At 31.8% G+C, this 21,234-nt stretch overlaps 1 protein-coding gene across 3 annotated transcripts in view; it reads right to left on the bottom strand.

Moving 5' to 3' along the window:
* LOC118190875 (voltage-dependent T-type calcium channel subunit alpha-1H-like) overlaps nucleotides 1–21,234 on the bottom strand; it is a 401,335-nt gene that overhangs the window by 27,325 nt on the left and 352,776 nt on the right. For all 3 annotated transcript variants that reach the window (XM_085815548.1, XM_085815546.1, XM_085815545.1), the window contains exon 31: nucleotides 454–702. In XM_085815548.1, the coding sequence (XP_085671674.1) occupies nucleotides 454–702 (249 nt within the window). The remainder of the gene's footprint in view (nucleotides 1–453; nucleotides 703–21,234) is intronic.

The raw sequence follows: 21,234 nt of genomic DNA, 5'->3' as shown, positions 1-21,234 counted from the left end.
CCATGGTGAATCTATTGTAACTAAGACAATGGTTCTATTCGAAAACAAATTTGCAAATTTATGCATTTATTTATTTGATTTGTTTTATGTTATTCATTGAAATTATTATTTTAGTACTGCATTTTCTTTAGTCGAAAGTATGGCTTCCTGTCCAGGGACTGTACTGCCCTGAACGTGCAGTCCTTGGGGCAATGATACGAATTTTTGTATATATGTAAATAATTTTAAACACAACTTCACTAAAATTATTTACACATATACAAAAATTCGTAACAATATATTATTTCCACTGAAAACAAAATATTTTAAAAATTCATTTCACTCAAATAAATTGAACTAAAATAATTAATATAAAAATATGAAAAATAAGTAATTTAAATTTTTTAATAATTTTTTCGTTTTGGGGAAATTAACAGATAAGCGGTAAATTATCAAAACTGTTGTTGAATTAACCTTTCTTCGGACGCTGTCGGCAAGCTCAGCAGCCAACTGTCTTTCAATTTCTGCATCTATTTCTATATCGTCGTCCATGTGCTTATGAGACTCCTCGAGGTGCTTCATGAGCACTGCAACGACAACATTAACTAGAACGAACTGGGCCATCAGGACAAACACTACGAAATAAAGGGGAGCTATAATGGGTGAAACGCAGCAGTTGCGGATGCAGTCACTGGAGGGATCACAGTTTTCTCGTAGAGTGTCCTGCAAATAGAAAATAATGTATTAGAAACTTGAAAATAAACTAAATTTATTAACACTTTTTTCACTTATAAAGGAATAGCTATACAGAACAAAGGAAAATCTGGAGAATGCTGTTTCAAGTTTATCACTCATACATAAATTTAAGATATACTGGGTAGGATTACTTAATTTAGGCAGAACACACGAATGCTGTCTGCTTGAATTCCATTCAATTTTGATAGACAGTACGAAATAAAAGGGAGCTGAGAGTCTAGTACCTAGTTGCTAGTTGTTTCAAAAGGACATTCGAATCATCAGGTTTTAACTGCCCCATTTTGAAAAGATAAAATGTTCTTAATATTTAAGTTTGCTAAAAGCCAGATCCACCGGCCTATGCAGTCAACGTCTAACCACATACTGTCCAGGGTGATAAGAAATAAAAAAGAAGAAATGAGCTGCTTCGGTTCTTTTTTTGAAATTTTTCTTTTCCAACTATGATTTGTATTACTAATATAGATAATAAGTTCAGACAAAAAACATATACACGTTACAGAAAGCTGAATACTTTAAAAAGAAATAAAAACAGTGCTCTAAAGCTGTTATTTTTTTATTTGCGTGAAAATAATATAAAATGACCAGAATAGAGCACATAAATGAACTATTTGATGCTTTCGAAAAACCACTGTTTACCAAAGAAAAATTATAATATGCATATTAATATATATTCAAATGCTCTGAAAGTTGAATGTTTTATAAATGTTTATTATATGTTTAATTTTAAAAACTAATTTTTAAAGCTAAAACTTTACTCACAGTTTAAGTACTACATATGTCTATAGCGTATTAAACTGTAGATTTCGATTTAAGTAACAGATTGTGTATAATAATAGGAGCTGTTCGAGGAATAAGCTTGGAAGAATTTCTTCCTTCAATCAAAATAAATTTAAGTGAAAAAAAAAAAACTTTCTGAAAATTTAGTTACCTAATTAGGTACTTTTTCCGCCTACTTAGCATGCCTTCGTGGTGTAATGGTCAGCACTCTTGGCGGGTATTCGAGAGGTTTGAGGTTCGGGTCCCGGCTGAGGCTTACTGCTTCGAAATAACCTAATGTCTCTACAGTGTCCCCCGAAATAAAAGGGGTGGTGGATGATGATGCTGCACCACCAGGATTTGGCGATTGGATCTCCTAATCCCTAATCGCCCTTTAAAAGGGGGAATATATGAGGTACTTATCTCGTCTTCTTATCATGCCTTCGTGGTGTAATGGCCAGCACACTCGGCGCGTATTTTGAGAAGTCCTGGGTGTGAGTCCCGGCGAGTGCAACGCACATTTTTCATGTCTCCTGCATCAAAATAAATCTAATGTCTCTACACTGATCTGAAAGATTAAATTTATGAGTGATTTCATTAGTGATCTTTTCATTTAATTTCGTGTAGTGCTCTATTACTGTATTTATAATTCTGCTTTAATAACTTTAATTAATTAAAGAAAGCCTATAGAATTAATCTAAATGAGCTGCATATCGCACGCTGCATCTGTTCGAATAATGGAAAAAATCTTTTATTTAAAACGCTATCTTTGCTTGCAGTATATATTAAGAAGACAAAGCACCTAAAATAGTTGCTTTGAAAACATTAGGTTCGAAACTGCAAATTTAATTAAGTTCTTAATTCAATATATAAAGCTCCCTAGCTGTGCAACGAGTTTTGCTCCTGCACTAAGCTTATCCTCTTGTTTTAAAATGAAAAACTAATCAAATTAATTTTAATTAACATAGAATGCCCATTTGCTTTTAATGTTTCTGGCGTTATTCAAGCTACTTTTTACGGCAGCCATTTAATCTGTCATTCAAGATTAACGTCTAAAGAAGGGAAAACTGAATTTCAAATGCAAGAACAAAATCAGTGAGTGAATGGGGGAGGGGGAAAGAAGAGAAGAAAAATATTAAAATTTAAAAAATTATTATATACGTATTTATATATATATATAAATCTGAAAGCTTTCGGATTTTACATTACGCCCCAAAGGAAAGTTTTTTTAATGTTTAGTGTGTAACCTTTATTTATTAAATATCATGTTCTTCGTACTTAAGCCATAAAATCGGTTCAACAGCAATACCGCAAAATAATTTTAAAATGAACATATCTTTAGAATTTCCGATATACAGTCTAGCGCGCCGGAAATAAAATTGTTTTTTTTTTTAGTAAGTGTTGCCATTGCTTGCTTTTAAATCGTTGAGTCTGTTAATCAAAAATTCGTTAAAAGTTTTATAAAATATGAAACAGATAATAAAAAAATTCCAAATTTGAGCATCCAGTTGTCCATATTCGGACGGAAACATACATTATTCAAAATTTGATGACTTTCGTTGTTTTATCACAATGCGAGAAACATACATACTGTTACGGTTTTTGTATTTAATTTGCTATTTTTAATAGAATTGCAGATAAATTGTTTCATTTCCCCTGCAATGATGCGTGCGACGTGTTTTAAGAAAAAGCTACATCGATAAAGTAAAAATACAGGAGTACACGCATTTAACATTTAATAAATAGATATCTCGTAATTGTACTCCTTTGCTTTCCGGATAAATCGAGAAAATACCAGAATGTTCTCGCGCATGATTAAGAAGCTTATAAAAGCCGGAATAAAACATCTCATTTCAGTTGTTTATTAGTTGTGTACTTAGTGCTATTATTGATTGTAGTGAATTCGCGGTGAGATCGGACTAGCTTTCTTTTTGTTTTGAATTGAGTTCTATTTATATTTCAGTAGTTCAAAATATAACTAATGTGAAATATTCTGAGATTGTACGAATATCTTTGAGGAAATTTCAGTATTTTGTTTTATTTGTTATCGACTTGTGAATTCAAACCATTATTACGAACCCGTATGCAAGCAACACTTTTTGGTGTCAGGAGTGGGGTACTGCATGCCAGTTACAAGAGCGATGGAACCTTTTGAGCGTATCACCTTTGACATCTTAGGACCTCTGCCGCGAACTGCTGATGACAACAAATACACCCTCGTTGTCCCTGATTAGCTCACCAAGTTGCCTGAAGCATACCTATTCCTGATAAAGAGGCTGTCACAGTAGCAGAGGTAATGATACAGCTTTTCAGTTACTCCGTAACTGAAAAGTCACGGAGTACCTCTTCAGTTACATTCAGGTCAGGGAAGGAATTTTACCTCGGATGTAATCAAAGAACTCTGAATGCTACTCGGCACTGACAAAACCCAAAAGACGCTCTTAATCCCCAGTCGGACGGCATGGTAGTGAAATTGAATCGAACCATCCTTAATCTCATTGGTGGTTTTCAGAAACCAACAGGATTGGGACAAGAAGTTACCAATGTTTTTAATAGCTTACCGCAGTGCTGTCCACGAGACTACCGGCTATTCTCCATCTCAGATGCTCTTCCGTCGTAACCTTCGTCTGTCTTGTGATCTCTTGTTTGGTCGCCCTCTGGATGCATCTTCATCACCTGAGGAAAGCATTCAAGACCTCGAGGCCCAGTTTGAAGTGATGCACAATTTTGCACGGAAGCGAGCCGACTGGGCGACGGAGAAGATGAAGACCCGATACGACATAAGAGCTACTGGGCATCAATTCAACAAAGGAGACAAGGTGTGGTTATGCAATCCGACTGGACGGAAAGGAATCTGTCCTAAACTACAATTACCTTGGGATGGTCCGTACACAGTCCTAAACAGGCTGAACGACGTCGTGTTTCGGATCCGTAAGCCATCGAACTCTAAACCTAAAGTCGTTCCTTATGACAGGTTAGTTGCTTACTATGGCGATAGTACGTAGTGCATATAATTGTAAATAGTATAAGACCATTGTCCTTTTTGTTTCTAAGTTTATATTTGATAGCATTTGATTTGTATTTAGCATCTGATAGTATTTGATTTGTTACTTATTGTAATTATTGTTTATGTTGTTTGTTATAGTAATGTAATTGTTATTGCATTGATGCCTTAGTTGTAAGTTTGGCTTCCTGTCTAGGGATTGAACTGCCCGGGACGCATATAAGCAAAATGTAAACTGCTAGGACAACGGCTTGAGTTTGGCCAATGACAATCCAGATAAGGGTCATCCTTAACTCCGCCCACATGAGTGACGTCACATTTCTGACGTTTGTTTACATTCTGCTGCTCGGCGTTACGAAGTGCGTTCTTTCAATGAAAAACATTTTTAATCTGCAATGTAAATTTGCTCTAGTGATGCTATTTTTTAAATTTTTCTTTAAAGTATTATTTCTTACTGTTTCAGAAGGAATATAAATTTATGTCACAAACTTTATAAAATTTCTTTCTATATGCGTGTGTGTATGTATATACATATATGCGTGCATGTGTATGCACATGCATATGTTTTCAATATATAATCATATATGAATTATATGTATCATTATATGTGTGTGTATGCATATAAATATGAGTATGTGTGTGTATGCATATATTCATTTTTCAGGATGTCAGATTTCTAGCGAATAATCTTTTTCACATCTAGCTAGAAGTTAAAAAAAAAAAGGTTTTTTTTTCTCTTAATGAAAATCTTTTTTTTTTTTTTTTTTTTTTTTTTAAGAGAAAGCTTTTTTCTCTTAATTTTTCACATGTTCACATTTAGTTTTTTTTAAGTAATTAAGATGAATGTATTCATATTTAATATTTCTTCACAACTTGATTTATCACTTAAAAATACATTTATTTAATTTTGGATAACGTGGGATGTGAATTCCAGCACCATTTTTAATAGTAGAATAATTTCTCTAAAGAAGCTTTTGTTTGTTTTTATTTTTTAATTCCTTTAAAAGATAATTATTTCTAATATTATTAAGTAATTTAACTATTACTCTTTACACACATCTTAAATATGTTAATGGAAATTTTCATTCAATAGCTTTATAAATTTATTTTATGCAGTATTTTAATTTAATAAGAACTAGTATTGATAAAGGAATTTCCATTGATTTCCTTATTCATTTAGTTTAAAATTCAGTTTTCAGTTCATGTAATTATTCTCCTTCATGGCCCTCCACGCACAGCCCAAAAGCGGCTGACTGGAACGCTGATAGTTTGATTCCAGGTGGATAGGCTGGCTGCATGAACACTTACCTGGCTTTCTACATGTGTAAACATGGATATGAGTTTTTTTTTTTTTTTTGCTTAGAAAATCCTCCGCAAAGACATCCCTCCCGCATAGACCCTGCATGCTTTCCATAATCAAATAAACCAAATCAAACCAACCCTTCAAGCAAAACAGCTCCTCAATAGAAATTCTTCATATCTGTCAAGCAAATGACATTCACTAATATAATAAATTGTCATCATACCACTAAATCAAACTCGAAAGTTTTATTAATTATGCTTACAGAAACAAAGTACCTAATACCAGATTTTGTTGATTAATTTGCATTTTTAGAAATACTTGAATAAATTTCTTACCTTTAATAAATAGAGCGAACCCTCTCTAAAATGACCACCAGCAGTTCTACAGGGTTTTAATTTTGTGTAGAGCTTGTCATCTTAAAGAGAAGATGTTCAGTACCAGAATTTTTTGTATATTGAGGAGAAGTGTCAGTTTCAGAGGTGATCACAAAGAAGAGGTTTGCATTGTTAAAATGCTAATCTGTTCCTAACTTTTTCACAGGGTTTGGTTTATATGATTATGGTGATGCCTCGAGGGCTACCTGCCTAAGGAGAGGGATGCCTTTGTGGAGGACTTTCTAAGGGAGACTTATTTGTATACACGTTACACATGGGGAAAACCATGAAAACGTCCATGCAGCCAGCCTGTTCGCTGGATTCGAACCTCAGACTGAACTACCAGTGTTCTGCGACTTTACTGCTCGCCGCTGGTGGGCACCTTTTTTGCAGGGAAGAAAGTGTTTTCTAAGTGTAGGACATAACATATCAGTCTAAATGGTCCACATTAAGATTTGATCTAGGAAATGAATAATGTTGAAGCTGAAATTAAAATTATATAAATTTGAATGCCATGCATGTAATGTGAATCTCAAATTTAGTTTCCTGCGATGTGATTTTTCTTTATGTAAAGATCAGGCTCTAGTATATTGATATATATCAATTTTAAATATAGCATGAAGTTTTATATTTGAGTATAATACTGAAAAATGTTAGACATATATATGCGAAAATAAATGTATGTTTTCTTCACATATTATGAAATATTCATTCCTGACTTAAGGGAACATGAAGTTACACGATTTCAAATCCACTAGAAAAATGTATGATAGTCACAAGTTTGACAAAAGATTCTTTGCTCAAATGATAAAAGGCTTTGGGGCTTTGGAGAACATAGATGCTAATTAGAAATGTGTGCTAAATACGAGTCCACTGCCATCGACATAAATGACCTGCATTAATTTTAATACTGTTTAGGTTCTTACGCATTATCCCTTTGACCGGCCAAGTAGCATGATGTAGTGCCAACTATGGATGACTGTGTCCTTTAGTAATTCCATAGAAATGACTGGCGCTTGGGTACCATAGCCCAAATTTCCACAAATGATTGGTGAGATAATACATAAGTATCCTATTTTATATTGACATGAATGAAAACTAAATTTTTTATCATATACCTTTCTACTAAAAAAAATTGTTGGTCCTTAGTTTGGTTTCGTTTATTTAATTACGCAAAGCACTTGCATGCAATCTGCTTAAAAGGAGGTATGCCTTCGTGGAGGACTTTCAAAGAGAAACTGGCTCTTATACATATTACACCTGAGGAAAACCATGAAAGTGCCCATGCAGCCAGCGTATTTTGCAGGATTTGAAACCCGGACTGAATTGCTAGTGTTCAGCGACTTGAATATTGAAACCACTCGGGTGCTGGTGGTCTGGCCATCGGTGCTATTAAACTAAAATTCATCTATATTCATAAATGGCCCATCAGAAAAATGCACGCACTTTAATTAATAAAAGAAAAGTCTTGTGCTTTAGTATTGAACTGAATTATAAGTTAATTAAATCATACATATCAAAGGTTAGCCTAAGTTTCATATAATATTCCTGAATATGTACCTATATAGTTACTTAGATTGCTCAAAGTGTTACAGCGGTAGCCATTAACAGCTAGACACATAGCACAATACTGAGCAGTTATTTGAACAATGTTTAGTCGATGTGTCTGAGGGGACTTCATAATTTTTTGATGAAGGACCTGTAGCCTCACCGATTTACTATACTACACAACATCCCTCCAAATTCATTTTGGTTCACTGTCATGTGTCACATATATGTGAGAGTACCAACATGTTAAGGAAATATCATACTACATATTATAAGGATAATTCAACTTCGAAATCAATATATAGATATCATCTGTTAAAATCTGGCATATCCTGTATGTCAAGTTGTACTTTTCATTAGTCCCACTTTTTAATTAACGTAGAGGTAGTACTGTACAGAATATATATGAAACTGAACTGATAAATTTTCATATCTGTCTCTTTCATTTGTTTGCTTTTCGTATATTTTTTAATAGTTTTATTTTTAATGTTGCTTTACATGATGTCAATTTAAACATAAGAAAGCAGAGAACAAAAGAAATTCACACTGAAACTAAATTTAAAATTAGTCTGAAGATTACTGATGTAAAATAAATAGTGGCTAATTTATCAAAATTACATAAGAAGGCAAATGAATAATTAGCATATTCAGATTTTAATTACAAGTAAAAATTTATATTCCTAACAGTAAAAATGCATATTACAATGTTATTCATTTATTACTCACAACCAACTCAGCAGAACTCGTCAAATTTTTAAAATGTGCCAAACTCTTTAACCATGCTCATTACAATCCTTTAATAGGACAATGTCGCCGTTTTCGTATACATTATTTGGGTTGTATTCCAAGTTTCAACATTTTTTATGAACAAGTTGTGATATATTTTGCCTTAATTTTAAAATATGCGCTTTGGAATTTGCCAACAGTGGAAAAAACTGCGATGAAAATTCTAAGGAATACAAAATTTTGCCAACAAATTTCTAAAAGGAACAAAAAGGAAATATATTTGGTAGATACCCAATGCTGCTGAGCTTTGTGCGATGCCGAGTTTCTGAAATTCTTTAATGTTTTTTCAAGCAAAAATAAATCGCCCATGGAAAAGAATAGGGCAAAAAAATTGCAGAAAGATTTGGAGATGAACGTGTTTTAATTTGAACGTATTATGTAATCCTTATTTAATAATTAAAATTTATATTTCAAATTGCTAAAATTTTCTTTTCATAATTTGATAATGTTAGCCAGCTTACGATAAATATCAATAATTTGGGTATCTGTTGTGAAAACCATCAACTTGCACCCAATGAGTAACTTTTACCTTTTGATGTGTTAAATCCAATTTAAGCCAAGGTGGTTGTGTTAATATGTACCGTTAATTTTACAGGCAGTATATTGTATTCTCTTATATACTGCAATATTTAGTTTGTACTGAAATTATGTAGTGACAATATTTTTACTTAAGATAGAAATTTTTCAATATTATAAGTTTACATTTTGGTTAAATTTTTTTTATGCGATGAAAAGCAGCACGTTAAAACTTTAAAACGAATATTTTGGAGTTCTTAAGTTTTGTAATAGTACTAAGTATTATATTTTAAATTAATCGATGGCTATTCCAGAAATAAATAATTTAATTCTGCATACTGGAAGAACATCATTTCTGACTAACATAAAAATCATTAAAAATACTTAAAACTTTAATGCAATAAAAACAGGTTATCATGAAATGTCTCAGTAAAAGAGAACTTGTGATCATTATGTATTTACAGTCATTCTTATGTAAATAAATGTTACATGATATCTTAGACCTCTGCTTTTCAAACTCTGTCTATTAATCTGCGAATCTGAGTATTTCACTATAATAAATTAATAAGTTTTAATAAATGCATTATAGATGTCAATATGTTTGTTTTCTGTAACATATACTTTGAACATTTTTATTAAATAATTTTTCATCTTCAATTTTTCATCAATAATGTGTGCATATATTTTACTTATGATGAAGAGAAATTAACATTTAAAAAATGAATTATAGGCTGAAAGTATATTGTAAAAGAAGATATCGGAAAAGGAAATTGTTGCAATTCATAGAACTTATAAATGAATAAATGTGATAATTAGTATCATTTTGTTCTTATTTGTTAAGAATGGATATTAAATTAAGGATAATAGAATGGACTTCTAAATGTGAAGCACATGCGAACAATAATATTAATTCACAATATTCTGATATTGATTTTAGTACTTAATGTAAATATAAAGTCTTATTGACAGCTTAGTGGAACTCATATTAAATAGTTACAGTGTGATCTTAAATCCAGTGTATTTATTACAAGATAATGAAATATAGTCTGGATTTTAATTCAAAACTCTTTTCACATACATATCTTTAAAAGCCCAATTTTAACTGGTACTCTTCTGTTATCGGGACAGGATTCAGACATGTAATGTATGTAGCCACGAGTGGTTTTGGTTTCCTTTTAATTTAGTATGGCAAAGCACATTGGTCTATCTGCCTGTGGAAAGGGATGCCTTTGTGGAGGATTTTCTAAAGGAAACTGGCTGGTATACACATTACAAATGGGGAAAAACACGAAAACACCCATGAAGCCTGACAATTTTCCTGGATTCGAACTTAGTGTTCAAAGATTTTAACACTCTGCCTCTGATGGGCCTATGCACATGTGTATAGACACATGTACATGAATACATACATACATTTCTGAATCTGGTCCCCAAAATAGAATAGCACCTTTTAACCTTACAGTGTTTTGATTAATTATTTTATGTACTGTCATCAATAATACATCTTATGAGATACATCAGCAATGCATCTTATTATCATTAATTTCTTACTAACAATTCAATTTCAATTGCTATGAGTTGATTCCTGACTGATACATATCTTATATATATAAATAAGTTGTTTCAATACAAAGATCAAAGTTACATAGCATATTTACAATAATTATTTATTACTCATACATATAATGTATAAAATCAGGCAGTAAATTGTAAAAAATACTTTTAATGAATTTGGAAATAAATGAAGATATAATAATCTGCATCTCATTAGATTTTTTAAATGCAGTCAAAAATACATCCTAATGTAAGAAAATCAATATTAAATACTTATATAATATAATTCTCAAAAAAAAAAAAAAAAATTGTCGGTACAAGACATATTTTATCGAGTCCAATCATCAGTGGAACTCCAGGTAATCAGACTTTAATATGTCAAAATGTAAAACTTTAAATGTTCTTTAAGCTGAATTTTTTTAATCCATTCATTTTTGGCTTATGTAAGTTTTACAGTATTTAACTAGATGTATATTTAACTAGATGAATGTGTATAAACACACATTCAAGCAACTCACTTGAAGGTATGTTTCCTGGAAATAAAAGTATACTTATTGGATTGAATTCAGCGTTACACCTTAGAACAGGTAATGATACCTCATTTTTAGGCATTTTCGATAGTCTTGAAATATCATAACTGGAAACATATCTTACTAAATTCACTTCTTGCTAAATTATATTCAGCATCATTTAGCATTTGCAGTTTTATAGCTAAATTAGATTTCAGTAGGTCTATTACACTAAGCACTTAGTTATTCAGTATTATTTTCTTTACATTTCAGCAAAACAACGAACTTCCTTTTAAGAATGCTTACTGAACAATGAAAATTCCAAATATGATATATGCTTTACCAGAACTATAATGTCTGTTAATAGTGATTTTATTGAATTGAATTTGATAAATAAATAAATCGCCCATGGAAAAGAATAGGGCAAAAAAATTGCAGAAAGATTTGGAGATGAACGTGTTTTAATTTGAACGTATTATGTAATCCTTATTTAATAATTAAAATTTATATTTCAAATTGCTAAAATTTTCTTTTCATAATTTGATAATGTTAGCCAGCTTACGATAAATATCAATAATTTGGGTATCTGTTGTGAAAACCATCAACTTGCACCCAATGAGTAACTTTTACCTTTTGATGTGTTAAATCCAATTTAAGCCAAGGTGGTTGTGTTAATATGTACCGTTAATTTTACAGGCAGTATATTGTATTCTCTTATATACTGCAATATTTAGTTTGTACTGAAATTATGTAGTGACAATATTTTTACTTAAGATAGAAATTTTTCAATATTATAAGTTTACATTTTGGTTAAATTTTTTTTATGCGATGAAAAGCAGCACGTTAAAACTTTAAAACGAATATTTTGGAGTTCTTAAGTTTTGTAATAGTACTAAGTATTATATTTTAAATTAATCGATGGCTATTCCAGAAATAAATAATTTAATTCTGCATACTGGAAGAACATCATTTCTGACTAACATAAAAATCATTAAAAATACTTAAAACTTTAATGCAATAAAAACAGGTTATCATGAAATGTCTCAGTAAAAGAGAACTTGTGATCATTATGTATTTACAGTCATTCTTATGTAAATAAATGTTACATGATATCTTAGACCTCTGCTTTTCAAACTCTGTCTATTAATCTGCGAATCTGAGTATTTCACTATAATAAATTAATAAGTTTTAATAAATGCATTATAGATGTCAATATGTTTGTTTTCTGTAACATATACTTTGAACATTTTTATTAAATAATTTTTCATCTTCAATTTTTCATCAATAATGTGTGCATATATTTTACTTATGATGAAGAGAAATTAACATTTAAAAAATGAATTATAGGCTGAAAGTATATTGTAAAAGAAGATATCGGAAAAGGAAATTGTTGCAATTCATAGAACTTATAAATGAATAAATGTGATAATTAGTATCATTTTGTTCTTATTTGTTAAGAATGGATATTAAATTAAGGATAATAGAATGGACTTCTAAATGTGAAGCACATGCGAACAATAATATTAATTCACAATATTCTGATATTGATTTTAGTACTTAATGTAAATATAAAGTCTTATTGACAGCTTAGTGGAACTCATATTAAATAGTTACAGTGTGATCTTAAATCCAGTGTATTTATTACAAGATAATGAAATATAGTCTGGATTTTAATTCAAAACTCTTTTCACATACATATCTTTAAAAGCCCAATTTTAACTGGTACTCTTCTGTTATCGGGACAGGATTCAGACATGTAATGTATGTAGCCACGAGTGGTTTTGGTTTCCTTTTAATTTAGTATGGCAAAGCACATTGGTCTATCTGCCTGTGGAAAGGGATGCCTTTGTGGAGGATTTTCTAAAGGAAACTGGCTGGTATACACATTACAAATGGGGAAAAACACGAAAACACCCATGAAGCCTGACAATTTTCCTGGATTCGAACTTAGTGTTCAAAGATTTTAACACTCTGCCTCTGATGGGCCTATGCACATGTGTATAGACACATGTACATGAATACATACATACATTTCTGAATCTGGTCCCCAAAATAGAATAGCACCTTTTAACCTTACAGTGTTTTGATTAATTATTTTATGTACTGTCATCAATAATACATCTTATGAGATACATCAGCAATGCATCTTATTATCATTAATTTCTTACTAACAATTCAATTTCAATTGCTATGAGTTGATTCCTGACTGATACATATCTTATATATATAAATAAGTTGTTTCAATACAAAGATCAAAGTTACATAGCATATTTACAATAATTATTTATTACTCATACATATAATGTATAAAATCAGGCAGTAAATTGTAAAAAATACTTTTAATGAATTTGGAAATAAATGAAGATATAATAATCTGCATCTCATTAGATTTTTTAAATGCAGTCAAAAATACATCCTAATGTAAGAAAATCAATATTAAATACTTATATAATATAATTCTCAAAAAAAAAAAAAAAATTGTCGGTACAAGACATATTTTATCGAGTCCAATCATCAGTGGAACTCCAGGTAATCAGACTTTAATATGTCAAAATGTAAAACTTTAAATGTTCTTTAAGCTGAATTTTTTTAATCCATTCATTTTTGGCTTATGTAAGTTTTACAGTATTTAACTAGATGTATATTTAACTAGATGAATGTGTATAAACACACATTCAAGCAACTCACTTGAAGGTATGTTTCCTGGAAATAAAAGTATACTTATTGGATTGAATTCAGCGTTACACCTTAGAACAGGTAATGATACCTCATTTTTAGGCATTTTCGATAGTCTTGAAATATCATAACTGGAAACATATCTTACTAAATTCACTTCTTGCTAAATTATATTCAGCATCATTTAGCATTTGCAGTTTTATAGCTAAATTAGATTTCAGTAGGTCTATTACACTAAGCACTTAGTTATTCAGTATTATTTTCTTTACATTTCAGCAAAACAACGAACTTCCTTTTAAGAATGCTTACTGAACAATGAAAATTCCAAATATGATATATGCTTTACCAGAACTATAATGTCTGTTAATAGTGATTTTATTGAATTGAATTTGATTAATTTGAATTGCTTGAATGTGTGTTTATAGTAAAGAACTATAAGCACACATTCAAGTAATTCACTTGAAGGTGTTTTTCCTGGAAATAAAAGCATACTTATTGGATTCAATTCAGCATTACACCTCATTGTTAAGCATTTTCGATAGTCTTGAAATATCACAACTGGTAACATATCTTACTAAATTCAATTCTTGCTATGTTCAGCATCATTTAGTATTTGCAGTTTAGATTTCAGTAGGTTTATTACACTAAGCACTTACAGTTATTCAGTATTATTTTCTTTGCATTTCAGCAAAACAATTAACTTCCTTTCTAAGAATGCATACTGAGCAATGAAAATTCCAAATATGATATATGCTTTGCCAGAACCATAACCCCGTCAGTTAATAGTGATTTAATCTTCATAGATAAGCATATACAATAGTCTTGAAATATCAGAGCTGGTAGCATATCTTAAATATATTCAGTTCTTATTAAATAACGTGTTCTTCATTTAACTTCAGTAGTTTCACAGCTAAATTACACCTCAATATCTTCATTAGAGTGAACCCACTTTTTCATCTTTATATTCTTTACGTTCTAATAATAAAATGAAGTTTATTTCTAAGAAAGCATATTGAATCCAGTAAAGAAATCAAATCGCAGTTAATAATGCTGTAAATATTCAAATATATATATATATATATATATATATATATATATAAATATATATATATATATATATATATATATATATGAAATGTATTTTAAGGATTTCTTGACACACACTATGTTAATTCATTGCAATGGTAACTGGTGGCATTTTGATTCAAAATATTTACTGCATTAATTACTGACAGAAATTAGCAGAATAATTTGTAAATTACACTTTACATGCATCTTCCAGCCATCAATAACTTCCATCCGACTAGATCTCATTTTCTATTGGAACAGTAGAGTAATCCTTAATATTCCGAAAGTAACATTAAATCGCTATATACGTATATTTACGCATATATATAAACACTTTCATTACGAAAAACTAAATGTACATTCAAAGAACGCACTACGTAACTCCGAAAAGCAGAATGTAAACAAACGTCAGAAATGTGACATCTCTCATGTAGGCGGAGTTAATGGTGACCCTCATCTGGACTGTCATTGGCCAAATTTAAGCCGTTGTCCTAGCTGTGTACATTTTGCTTATATGCGCCCGGAACGTGGAGTCTTTGGGAAGGGGGCAGTGTTACGATTTTTGCATTTAGTCTGCTATTTTTAGTAGAATTGCAGTTAAATTGTTTCATTTCCCCTGCAATGCTACGCGTGACGAGTTTTAAGAGAAAGCTACTCCGAAAAAGTAAAAATACAGGAGCATGCGCATTTAACATTTAATAAATAGATATCTCGTAATTGTATTCTTTTGCTTTCCGGAAAAATCGAGAATGAATGGACCTGAATGTTCTCGTGCATGATTAAAAAGCTTATAAAAGCTGGATTAAAACATTTCAATTCAGTTGTTTACTTAGTGTTGTTATTGATTGTAGCGAATCAGCGGTGAGATCGGATTAGCTTTCTCTGTGTTTGGAATTGAATTCTGTTTATACTTTGGTAGTTCAAAATATAACTTCTGTGAGATATTGCGATATTATACGAATATCTGTGAGGAAATTTCAGCATTTTGTTTTATTTCTTGGGATAAGAATAAATTTTATTAACTTTTTATCGACTTGTGCATTCAGGCCATTAGGAAGTCGTACACATGCAACAATACATTTATGCGGATTCTTCATTATTTAATTTCTCTAAATATAATACAGAGCTCTAATATTTGGTGGCAACAATTTGAAAACTGAATCGACATTTATAGTGAATGAACGCAAAATGCCAAAACGAAATTAATAGTCTTTCTGGGCAAATTGCCCCTTCGAACTTAAAAAAAAAAAAAAAAAAAAAAAAAAAAAATTCCTGGGGGAGGGAAAAGAGATTTGAGCTTTTTTTGCAACCTAAAATTAGCCTGGAATGCATGATTAAAGGAAGCATTATTTATAAAGCATTATTAAGAGAAGACATTAAGATGTTGTATAAGATAGATTTTTTTTTAAAGTTAGATGCATCTATCGGTAGGTCCAAGACCATAAGCAGATCGCCTTTTCAGAGCCTCAGTGCTCACTTTCCTTATTTATATGTGAGTCTATTAGGAAACTAAAGTCGCGAGAAGTTAGGCGAAGATCTGGATGCTCTTGAAATTTGAGTCTCTCAAGCCCTTGATTATGTAGGCCTCAGCTGTTATCCTTGTGTATGGCAAAAAATATCAGAAAAGAATGTAGACCTTGAATACTGCAAAATTGAAACTAAATAGGTATTAAATTTAAGTCGTTCTAAAATTGCGTTTGCCATGATGTGTAAAATAAAAAGATTTCTTATCGTTTACATTGCATTAGCTAAAACCCAATGCAGAAATGTGTTGAGAAATACGAAAACATTAAAGCTCAATTTCAATATAAAATCATTATATAAAGATTTATGTTAATATATAGAAGCTTCGGCTCGCATAATTAAAGTCACTAACATCCAAGTAGGATATCTGTGTTCTGTTATCGTTAAAATTCTGGTACCTTTACGGATTCAGGAATCATATAAAATATTAACAACTGCACATTGTATTCTAATATTTCTCAAGTAATCTTTTGAAATTATACTTTTATATAATTTATAATTCATGCATCACGAAGTGCATCACGAATGCATATTAATAGTCACTGAAAACAAATCAGCTAAATAGATTACTAAAAACAATTGTTAATTCTTTTCGGTTAAGACTCGCTCATTGAATAAGTATCACCTAGAGACACATTAATTTATATTTTCATATTCTATTATAAACATTGACAGCACCTATTAATATTAAGCTCTTGCATGGTGCTTTCCGTATAACTTGTCTAGACACGATCGTAGGCAAACACAACTAAAAAACACAGGGTAAAACCCTACTTCTCTTAAACTCATTAAGTCTGTTTCTTTCTTTCGACTTCACTACTTTTAGGCCCACCAGCGGCCGAGCGGTAAAGTCGTTGAACACTGGTAGTTCGGTCCTAAGTTCTAATCCCGCGAACGGGCCGGCTGCATGGGCGTTTTCGTGGTTTTCCCCATGTGTAACGTGTATACGAGCCAGTTCTCCTTAGAAAGTCCTCAACGAAAGCATCCCTCCCCTTAGACAGATAGCCCTATTGTGCTTTGCCATAATTAAATACACCACCATCACTACTTTTATTTCAGAACATGTAATTCGTGTATGACGTTGAAAACAGAAGTAACATTTTAAAATATACATGCTTAATCACTTGATTAAATACTGCTTTATTGAATACAAATTTGTTCCTTAAACTGTTCTCTCTTTTCATTTCTTCAGCAACATCCAGATTTACATTTCAAGTCCTTGGAAACAAATGTTTTTTAAAATTCTTTAATCTCAAGCAATTAAAAAAACATGTTTTTCAACAAAGCTGCAATTTATCTTTGCTGTACTAGAAATGTTAACTCCAAAGGAATTTAGCACATTATTTAAGTCCCGTATTTTCTGAAATATTATTTTAAAATTATTTAGAAAAAACAAACTTTAATTTGTTAGAAATAACAAATTTTAATTGTATTTATTAATTTTAATCTGTTACTAATAGATATAACTTCCAAATATAAAAGGAAAAATCTGATCTTACTGCATTATTAGGAGATACAAATAACTGACTGTATTTATTTCGAGCGATAATTGTAGGCTTTTCATTTTCCTGCGATTTATTAAAGTTAGTTTTTCTTTTTATTTCTATGAATAAAATTTTGAAATGAATTTTATAGCCTCTTGTATCGGGTCGGTTTTCCTTGAACATTTTCCTACATATGGGATGACTATACAATATTTCTTTAAATCATTTTCTGCGTTAATGCCTCCCTGATTTGCGCTCCCCAGACATTCATGTTGATAAGCAAAACCAACAGTATGAAATATGGTTATCTGTGAAAAGTTCTGAATAAGTGGGGATCATATATGGGATAAAAAAATTTTCCAACAGCAGCATCAGCTCTTAATCATTGGTGAACATGGAGAGGGGCTTTAAAAATACGCAAACGAGGATAAATGCCATATTTTTTGTTTAGCAGAACATCTTTAAGAGGAAGGCAAGTTGAGGAAGACTTAGGAAACGCAGTAATTCTAAAATTACATTTCTTGCCTACGTCAAGAATTGCGTAGAATGTCGAGAAAAAGCATACAGTTAGATGATTCCTGTTCTATACAATGAACTATATGGAAAGACCAACTCATTCTACAGTCTAGAAATCTTTATTTAAACCCTTTTTATCGCCATCAGATCGAGAAAATCTAAATCTATCACTAATATAGTGAATTCAAAAGAGAATTATCCAGTATTTTAAATAATTTGCATTTATAATAACGTATATAGAAATCAGCAATAGAAGGAATGAGATGGCTTCCGAAGGTTAATCGGCCTTCGCAATCAGAAAAGGAGACACTTAAATTTTTTAAATATGTCCTGCGAGTTTTGTATACATTTCGCCAATTTTCATAGGTAGTTTAACCTTTTTCCTATCTAATCTTGTAAGATATCACCGCTTTCCTATCCTCCTCATTTTTATTTTCCTGTCAGAATGTAAAATTCTAGCTAGCGTGATATTCAAATTATATAGAAAAAAGGTAGTATTTAGAGAATAGTTTTGGAGGGTAGAATGTATGTTCTGCCTGCTAAAGGTCACGTTCTCACTATTAGGCTTACTACGCCGATCTTTAGGTCACAGCCAACTTGCGCGTTACTTGTTTAGCCGTTAGGCTAACTTGCGCAGGCTATTCAGAACTTACGTTTTAGAATTTCAAAAAAATGAAAGTAAAAATATTTCATTACTTAAATTTGAAAGACACACTATTCAGCTATTTTGCTACGCAATCTCCTTATAAATTAAGACACTTATCATAATGGTACAGAAGCTTCTTAAAATGTTGCCGCCTGAGACTTCAACCATACACGAATGCATGCATGCAGTTCCTCGTCATTGTCAAAGCGCTGTATTGCAAGCCAGGTGTTCATGCGCGAAAACAAGTGGAAATCGCTAGGAGTAAGGTCTAGACTGTAAGGTGGATAACCAAATAACTCCCATTCGAAACCATCCAAGAGCCGTCGAGTTTGAATGACTGTGTGGGGGCGTGCGTTGTCATGAATGAAAAAAAACCTTGGAACTCAACTTTCCTTGAAGCTTGTTTTGTATCGCTCTACCTACTTTCTTTAATGTTTCATAATATCTCTCCCTATTTATTGTTCCACTATGTTTGAGGTAATCCACCAGAAGCACACCTTCTCTGTCACAGAAAACAGTTACCATGATCTTTCTTGATGACAGTGTTTGCAAACATTTCCTTGGTTTTCTGGGAGAACTTTGTGATCTACTCCGTAGACTGTTGTTTTGTCCCACAAGTGACGAACTTTACCCAAGTCTCGTCTCCTGTTACGACACGATCACGAAGTGATTCATCATGTTTGTGGTGCGCCTCGAGAAATGTCAAAGCTGCTGCCATGCGCTGCTTTTTGTGGTCATCTGACAAGAGTTTCAGTACCCATCTGGCACAAAACTTGTGATAGCCTAGATCTTGCGTCACAACACAAAACAACAAAGTTCATGAAATTTGAGGAAACTCTAGGGAGAGCTCCGAAATTGTGAAGCTGCGATTTTCGCGAATCTTTTTATCGATTTTCTCAACTAGTTCAGCATTAACAATGCTCGGCCGGCCACTTCACGCTTCGATGTGAACATTAGTGCGGCCATTTTTAAACATAATTCACCATTGTTTCACTAAGGCTTCACCCATTACGTCGTTTCCATACACCGTACAAAGTTCCCAATAAATTTCAACTGGCCTAAGTTCTTTTGCGACCAAAAATCTAATCACTGATCGCACCTCACAACTGGCGGGAATTTCTATTGCCGCACAGACTTTAAACGTTCATAGTGAACAAAGCACAGGCAACACTTACCGCCAACGATTACAGCCGATTGCGTAAGGATTCAACTCTGACACCAAGATGGGGATGCTAGCAACATCTCTCGCCACGCAGCAGCGAAACGTTACTGTCTGAATAGCCCTCGTATTATTACGAGGGTCTTGTACTTCGTCAAGTCAAATTCATTATCTGGATTTAAGCCAAAATTGTAGGCTATATTTTGTAAGCACGAGTGTTGCACATTCTGTATCATAAACTGCTTTTATTATTATTGTTTATCCCATAGAACATGGATATACTCAGATATATCGTCAAGAAGGTTTACATTATAAAGCAGTGATATATTTTATTTTTTAAAGAAATTAAATAATGTTCACTAACAATATTGTTGTACTCTTTTCATTCACAAAAAGTCTCATGTAGCCAGCACATGATCTCCCGCCAATTCCATATGAAGGCATGGAACTGGCGGAATAGCAATGAAGTTTTAGTAAACTGTCACTTCCGGTTGGTCATTTGTAAATCAAAATGTAGTTTGTTGACAAATTTTATGGCTCAGTGCTAATTATAAACACGAGTCAGGTTTTATTATTTTGTTCTCCCATACAATAAATAATACATGATCATGTTTACATCCGTTCTCATGCTTTGATTTGAAGATATTGCATCGACCGTAATATATCCTCTGGTTATACATATAGTATCTTGGATTCCCAAATCAATGACAAAATTACAAATTTTTTTTAATGCGGCATAATATTTTAATGCGGCATTCTTGACTCTCTGTCAGTTAAATGTTACCATTCCTTTCTTTAAAATAAAATGAATGCTAAATGTTACCATTAAAGGAGAGTTAAATGAGTTAAATGTTACCATTCATTTCTTTTTCAGTCTTTCCTTAGTTTGTGATATCAATTTTCTTAATAAAATGACCAACTTTTATATTTGTCATTTTAGCTTTTACTAAATATCACTTTTTCCCACTCACGTTAGATAAAATTTAACAAAATCGCAAAGTAAAAGCAGCTCATCTTTAGAATTTCAGAAGTGTGTTAATTGTTGCCATATTTTTTTATTTTAGCAATATTACTTA

Source organism: Stegodyphus dumicola, chromosome 4 (assembly GCF_044657685.1).
Source record: "Stegodyphus dumicola isolate Sdum_Otavi_A_Nest chromosome 4, ASM4465768v1".
NCBI lineage: Eukaryota > Metazoa > Arthropoda > Arachnida > Araneae > Eresidae > Stegodyphus > Stegodyphus dumicola.
The sequence above is the reverse complement of the archived record's forward strand: the minus strand, read 5'-3'. Positions and strand labels throughout refer to the sequence as shown.